General features: G+C 38.5%; 1 protein-coding gene across 7 annotated transcripts in view; it reads right to left on the bottom strand.

The window, feature by feature from the left end:
- Window positions 1–108: 108 nt before the first annotated feature.
- Window positions 109–7,640, bottom strand: part of LOC108242125 (troponin T, fast skeletal muscle isoforms) — a 20,310-nt gene continuing 12,778 nt past the window's right edge. For all 7 annotated transcript variants that reach the window (XM_017426758.3, XM_017426756.3, XM_017426761.3 and 4 more), the window contains 7 exons: window positions 4,537–4,653; window positions 4,325–4,402; window positions 3,372–3,485; window positions 3,155–3,264; window positions 2,312–2,402; window positions 959–999; window positions 109–283 (listed from right to left, as the gene is read on the bottom strand). In XM_017426758.3, the coding sequence (XP_017282247.1) occupies window positions 247–283; window positions 959–999; window positions 2,312–2,402; window positions 3,155–3,264; window positions 3,372–3,485; window positions 4,325–4,402; window positions 4,537–4,653 (588 nt within the window). In that variant the 3' untranslated portion in view covers window positions 109–246. The remainder of the gene's footprint in view (window positions 284–958; window positions 1,000–2,311; window positions 2,403–3,154; window positions 3,265–3,371; window positions 3,486–4,324; window positions 4,403–4,536; window positions 4,654–7,640) is intronic.

Below are 7,640 nucleotides of genomic sequence, written 5' to 3' on the forward strand. Positions count from 1 at the left end.
TCTGTTTTATTGTTGGACTTTATAGAACTAACCATTTTATTCTCACTAAGCAAAACAGACTGGACAAAGAAGCGTTTCTTTTTTTTCCTGAATCAAACACACAGATGCCACGTTTTTTACGGTTTCTTTATTGAAGCTACATTTATCCTGAAAGCGCTGCACTCAAGCAGATGCAGGAACTAAGACATCCAGTTGTTGTCACAGCGTTTGAGCAGCTGTCCTCGCTTTGGCTGACCTTCTCGCTGCTCACTTCCTGCGGCGTGAGGCAGCTCCCTTCTTGCTACTGCAGGGCACAACGAGCAAAAAGCAAACCCTCAGAACTGCACGGTAATGTTCACACACACAGAGTTCAGTCTACTAAACACTCAAGGGTCAAGAAACAAGGAATGAGAATCCCAAACTGAACAGGATTGAGAACTTTTTAGGTGAGCAGCACCCTCTGGTGGCGATTCCTGTGACTTAACCAGAGTTGGACCGGATTGGGAGCTGTTGTATTATGGTTAGAATGCATTGTTAAGGAAAAAATATTAATAAAAGTACATAAAAAATGTAAATTTATTAGTTAAACAGCCCTCACAAATCCCTCGTCTTACAGCAGCAACAGCAATACTAAAAGATGTAATCAAGCAGTGTAAATTGGTTTAATTAAAAAAGTCAAAATAATAAATCAAGCATACCTATAAAATCAGACAAATATACAGAAATGCAACATGGTTCTGATAATATTATTTTAAACAAACAGAAATCTGAGTACAAACTGACTTTAAACTAACAATGGATTCAATAATTAGATATAGTTTATCATTATTTATCATTCAGGCCCCTTGATTACTAAAACACAAAACAGTTGTTTATTTTATTGGTTATGTAACTATGATGTGATCAGTTTAAAATGACCCAATGAGTCAAACGAGTTGTAATGTCATGAAGATGTTGGGGTTTAAGGTTTATTACTTACTGTTTCTGCAGCTCATCAATACGGTTTCTGAGAGAGATGACCTGAAAGAAACACAGCTTTGACTAAAAATGTAGAGAAACCTGTTCTAATTACGTCTTCTTCTCCTTTTAGCCTTTTCTGCTTATATAGGCTCTTCATTAAATTCATATGATTCCATCAAAGAGGGGGAAAAAAAATTAAAGAGCAACATTTGAACACACCTCCTACATTTTGTTTCTTTAGTTAGGCACTGTTCGTTTGCTGCAGATTAGGGATCTCCTGAGCCATTCACAAGAACCCTATCTGGGTCCAGATGGAGGTGGTTTACGTTATCTCTGCTGCTGAACAACAGTTTATGGTTTTACATCAGCTGCAACACAAGTGCCGTGAAACCTTGTGATATAACAGGTATATAACATGATGTATTTCAAAATACAACACGGGAGCAGTTAAGTAGCATTTTGAAACGTTTACAGTTTGGGTATTTCTTGTGGCGGTAGCTGTAGAGCTACACTCAGCACCATCGATGAGATTTATGAGACGAGAGTTCATTAACTCCTAAAGCTAAAAAGGCAACACAATTTAGACCAGCGGTGTTCAGTTTTGGTTCTGCATGTTTTAGTTGTTTCTCTGCTTTGACCCTGATTTAAATGTCTGAGTGATTACAGAACTTGAAGCAGGGAAACAACTAAAACATGCAAGATAATGGCCCTTCAGGACCACTGGTTTAGAGGAAACTCTAAAGAAAAGAGACACATTATCACAGAACAGCAAAAAGGCAAAAAGGATCACAGAACAGCTGACTGAGTTTCTCTCTCTGGATGACCACCCCATTGCTGTGGTGGAGAAAATAGGTTTCTGCAACTTATGGAGTTGTTGGAGCGAGGGTACATCCCACCAACACAACACTACTGACACAGCTCTGCTTGAACTATATACAAATGTTTTCATTTTTTTTTCCATCACTGATAACAACAAATGAAAAAGAAACTTTAGGAACAACATAAATATAGGTTTTCCTTACTGACCCACAGAACTACTGGGGTATTAAACATGGTGGTGTTGAATTAATAACTTTACTGTGTACTTATAATATGTAATCTGCAAGTCTGTGCTGGCAAAAAAAGTAAAAAAAAGCAAGTATTGGATTAAGACTTAATATCAGATGATATTATTCCTAAATGACTCAAATCAGTATCAAGGACATTGCATCTTTAATGGTTCATTGCTGCAAACAATAATAAAGTCCCGTCTTTAGAAGGAGGTGCTCATTTAAATATTACCCGAGCCGAAGCCTAAACCTCTGTCTTACAACACCAACATGATATTTGGAAACGTCAGATGTGTTTCATTAGAAACTGTCATCTCACTCACCTCATATCTCTGTCTGTTGAGCTTCTCGGCGTGGTCATATTTAATTGCCTCCAGATTTTGCAGCCACTCCCACAGCTCTTTTGCCTTTTCCCTAAAAAAAAAACAAAACAAAAAAAACATCAAGCGTAAAACCTCATCTGGAAGGACACATAACTTGGAGCAGGTTAGGTGTTCAGATTTGTAAACTAAATGATCTTGGTTTAAACAAACAATACATTATATCTGTATTTTGGTAATTAGGTCATAGATTTTGCAACCACAGTACTAATGTTTAAGGTTTACGGTTAATGTTAGAATGGACTTTTACACTGACAATTATAGCTTTAGACCCATTTATTATCATATTTGGAAACATTTTGGCTTACTGGTTTGAGGTACTTTTAATATTCCTTAAGGGAATTTCTTTAAACAGCTGAGAGAAACATCTAAAACACATGTACAATAATACACATGCTAAATGTTGTTTCCTGTTACATATGGCCTATTTTAAATGAACACAATTATCATTAAATTTCAGTCAGACAAATGAAAATCAGAGAACCTCTAGATGCAATCTGGAGCAATAATGAACATTTGTTTTTAGTGTAGTATTTAGTGTTTAATTTAACCTCATTTGGAATACAGCAGACACGGGAGACAGATGGACACAGTGGGTCCATCAAATGCGTGATCGCTGTTGGCTAATGTGTGTGAGAGAAAATCTGCACTTTGAAATCAACTGTCAAATCAAGCAGATGGTCTGCAGTAGGAGTCTTCATGCGTGTTGATTTTTGAGTGTGAACTCAAGGAGCTGTTGGATTGGATTAATCTGTGAAACAGTGACGAGTCTTTTATGTTTCCTACCTCAGCTGGTCGTCTGAGAGGCTATCGACATTCAGGGGTTTGAGTCTCTCGGCCAAAACCTTCTTCTTCTTCTCTCTCTCAGTCTGCTTCTTGCCTCTCTTCTGGTCAATCTTGAAACGTAAGAGTTGGAAAAAAAAAACCCATCTTTTTTTACAATGACTTTGGCCGAAGAAGCAATGTGAAAATCTTAACAGTAACAATAAAAAAGACAAAATACTCTCTGCAGGTGGCTGGTGAAACCTGATCCCATGTTGGTGAGAGCGATTTTCTTCTTAGCTTCATCATCATGCCTCCTGAGGAGGTCAGCCTCCTCTTTTCTCATCCGCTCAGCCTGGGAAAGAAGAGACATCAGCTTAACATGCTCAGCTGGCTTCTTTACTCTTTGCAATGTTTAGAATCACTACTTGACCTCAAGAAAATCAATATGAGTAAATTCATAATACAGCCCAATATGTACTTGGTACTTATAAGGTGCTTACCTACTGCTTAAATGATACATACTGTGTACTCACCTGGTAAATACCCTGCATATACTAGGTAACTATATGGTAAGTACCATTTAATTGCCTGATAAGTTCCTGATATGTACCAAGTACTTACCTAGTTTATACCAGGTAAGTACCAGGTATGTTACATTATGTACTGCTACCTAAATTTGAACATAAGCTTCTAAAAGGGGCAGCAGTGGCTCAGGAGGAAGGGGCTTGTCCTGTAACTAGTAACAGTTAGGTTGCCAGTTCAAACCCCCGCTCCGTCTGTCTCAGCCGTTGTGTCCTTGGGCAGGAAACTTCACCCGCCTTGCCTACTGGTGGTGGTCAGAGGGCTCGGTGGCGCCGGTGTGATGGCAGCCTCACTTCTGTCAGTCCATCCCAGGGCAGCTGTGGCTACAATGTAGCTTACAACCATCAGTGTGTGGATGTGTGGATGAATGGGTGAATGACTGAATGTCGTGTGAATCGCTTTGGAGTCCTCGGACTTGATGAAGAGCTATACAGGTGCAGGCTATTTACCATGTAAAAGGCCAGCAGAGGTCAGTGTAATGTTACTTTTTGGCCTTCAACTAAGCATTCTTTCTACTTCTGTAAATATATTATTCAACTTGACATTTTCTCTTTACTTTAATGAACCTCTAGGTCTCCAGTTTGAATCCATGCAGCAGGAGTTTGGTACCTCGCGCCTCGCCTGTCGCTCCTTATCCTTTTCAGCGCGGATTCTCTGCTGCTCAGCTCGCTCCGCACGTCGCTTTTCCTAAAGCAACACACAGAGCTTCAGCACTTTATTTCAGTAAAAAAAATCAACTCGAACGTATTCGATGAGCTGGTTCCTACATCCAGTTATGTGCATGTCTGATTTAAAAAAAATAAAAACAAAACAAATCTCACAATTCTTTCTTTGAGAGCAATGAGCTCCTCTTCTTCTTTCTTCCTGCACTCAAAGTGAGCGTCAATCAGCGACTGCAGCTCAATCAGGTCCTTGTTCTGACGTTTCTTCTGGATGTCCTGTTCACACACACACATAGGATTGCCTTCATTCACACAAACCTCCTACAGAACATGGGCCAGAGGCTGCCGTTTTTCAAACCCAAACCAAAATCATCAAAATCAGTCAATTAAAGCCACCTGAGTCAATATCTCTGCCTCTTGTAGTTTAGGATACGGTGCAAATGTCACAGACAGTGCAGTGGTTTTTTTTTTTTATGATTTTGTTTGGATTTATTTTGAGTGTGTAGTGTTCGAATTGTATATTTGTATTTGTATTTTGGGTGTTTTTCACATTTGTTGTTTGGATTGAGCATGTCTTTCACTTGGCTTATTATTAGCACCTGGTGTTGATTGCCCCTTCTCCCTGAACTGCAACTGTCAGACTCCAATTGGCTGGGAGGAGGTACTTCTGGCCTACTTAAGCTGGACAATTAAGATCAGGTGGGAAGAAAAAGAAAACTGAGGATCCATCCCATCCCATCCCATCCCATCCCATGGCTTGGCTTGGCTCGGCTCCAAAACCCAGTCGACTTGTCAACCCTGCGGCGAGGTGGCTTGGTCTTTTAATCAACGCTCACAATCATTTAACTAAAGAGCGCACGAGTGAATGCAAGACTTCAATGTGTAGCGGGGACAAACAGGCTTGAAAGGACCGAATAAGTGGACGTGGACGGCTTCACTTCCGGGTTCATCGGAGTGGAGATATAACTATTGATCTCTGTGCAGGCGGATGGGACTGCTCCCTGGCAGGATGGTGTGATGACAGACTTTTAATGATAAATGCATGATGAACTGAACTGAGCTGTGAGGATTGGAACTTTGGACTGTTTGCTGTTTTGGTAACCTGTTTTTAATGTTAGATTTTACTTCTCGGGCCTTTTTATCCTTTTATATACAAATGCCTGTTAGCATCTCTAAATCCACTTCAGATTTTATGGTATATATATAAAGTGATTTCACAACAGTTACGTTTCTTTGTGCAATTTCTTTGAAAGCTTTATGATGGTTGGTGTGTCTTCAGGTTTACGCAGTAAATGCATCGTTGCTGTGTTCTGCTGTTGTTGTTTCTCCTTGTCACCAGAGGGTGCTAGTGTGACAGCGTAGGGCAGAGGGGACAGCGTTAGAAGGACAGAGGGTAGAAAGAGGTGTCTGGAAAAGGGTTCCTTAGTTTAATCCGTCCTCTCCTATTTTATCACAGCAGCAACAATGGGATTATTAAAGATCTTGTTCGTACTGGGTTGGCGTATGAATTTGTAGAAAACTAAGGAAACTGGGTAAAGAATTAATGTCATAAATGTTAGCATAAAGGGGGGAAGTATACAAATATAAAAGAATAAGTAAAAAAGGATGAGAACATATGTTTATTTTCTTTACATTTATTGTCATTGTTTATTTTGTGTGTGGCTTTAAATGTTGCTTTTGCTGTTTTTCATTAAACTTGGCTAAATCTTAACACCAAAGCTGACAGAGAATGAAGAAAATAAGATAAAAAGGAATTCAAGGCATTAACAAAAATGCAATATGCAGAACTGGAAGTGGCAGAGATGAAGATGTTAAAGGGACCAAAATAAACAGGATCAGAAATAGGTCTAGCTCAGTTTGAGTGGTTAAAGTCAGAAAGGCAAGGCTGAGGTGATTTGAAATGAACAGGGGAGGGTTAGTGGAGTTGTTGCTTAAAGGATGTTGAACAAGGAACTGCTAGAGGGGCTAGATAGATGCAGTGAAGGAGAATCTGCAGAGAACTGATGTGACAGGATTGGATACTGGGATAGGAAGGCAGATAATCTGCTGAGGTGACCCCTAAAGATCCAAAAGAAGGAGAAGGAGAACAAAACAAAATAACAAAAATTGTTTTCACATGATTTTTTAAAAATATGCCTATAGTTTGGGAAGTCAAGATCAAGACTTTTTGTCCCCAGTACCAATTTATATGTGCTAGCTAGGTTTCATATGTTCTAAAATATTTAGTTTTTATTTATTTTCGTTGAGCCGAAGACAGCATTATGTCTGAAACTGACCAAATCGTCATTAAAATTAAATTGCGGTCTCCATTTGGCCTCAGTGGAGATTCTTTCAAATCCTAGAAAACCTTTTTAATCTTTGAAACTTAGCTACTTCTACCTAAACTCCATTCAAACTTTAAATGTGTCACAAGACATTGGACTTGAACTCTTTGATTCAGCTTCTTCTTGTCACAGTTTGGACTTAATGTAAGCTTCAGATTGTATGCTTATCAGCCCCTCCAGCCGTGAGTTTTTTAAATGTGTCAGAATTTTGCAAACTATTTTTACGCCCACAACCTTTTTACTACTATTACAAATTGTGCAACAAAACGTAGGTATTTCTCTCTTCTTCCACCTAGTGTGACTCTTATTGCGGTATAAATCACAGCTCTCCCAAAATCAAAGAGTAGACGCACAAGCTTCCATAGACCCAAATAACCCGAGTCAGCTTAGCTTGAAATGGAAAATGAAGGTTTTCTTTTACTTGTCATATTATATAAAACAGTTTAGAAACATTAAATAATAAATGAGTGACCAGTCTTGTACTATGAGACTCTCGTGCTGATCACCGTTCAAGAATTTTATTTTATTTTATTTTATTATTTTATTATCCTGATGGGGGATTTCTTTTGAGGCTGTTGCTGTCTTTTGTGGTCCAGTCTCTAATCAGGCAGAGAGAACATTTAAAAAGCCTGGTGCAGAAACAAAAACATTCTGTCATCAATTCATGTGAGGTTTTTAGAAGTGTTGGTTTCAACTTCCATTAATACAGAAGCCTAACACATACAGGTGCTGGTCATAAAATTAGAATATCATGAAAAAGTAGATTGATTTCAGTAATTCCATTTAAAATTGAAACTTGTATATTATATTCATACATTACATACAAACTCATATATTTCAAATGTTTATTTCGTTTAATTTTGATGATTACAAATGACAACAAATGAAAATCTCAAATTCATCATATCAGAAAATTAGAATCTTGTGAAAAGGTTCAAA

Source organism: Kryptolebias marmoratus, linkage group LG15 (genome assembly GCF_001649575.2).
Source record: "Kryptolebias marmoratus isolate JLee-2015 linkage group LG15, ASM164957v2, whole genome shotgun sequence".
Taxonomy (NCBI): Eukaryota; Metazoa; Chordata; class Actinopteri; order Cyprinodontiformes; family Rivulidae; genus Kryptolebias; species Kryptolebias marmoratus.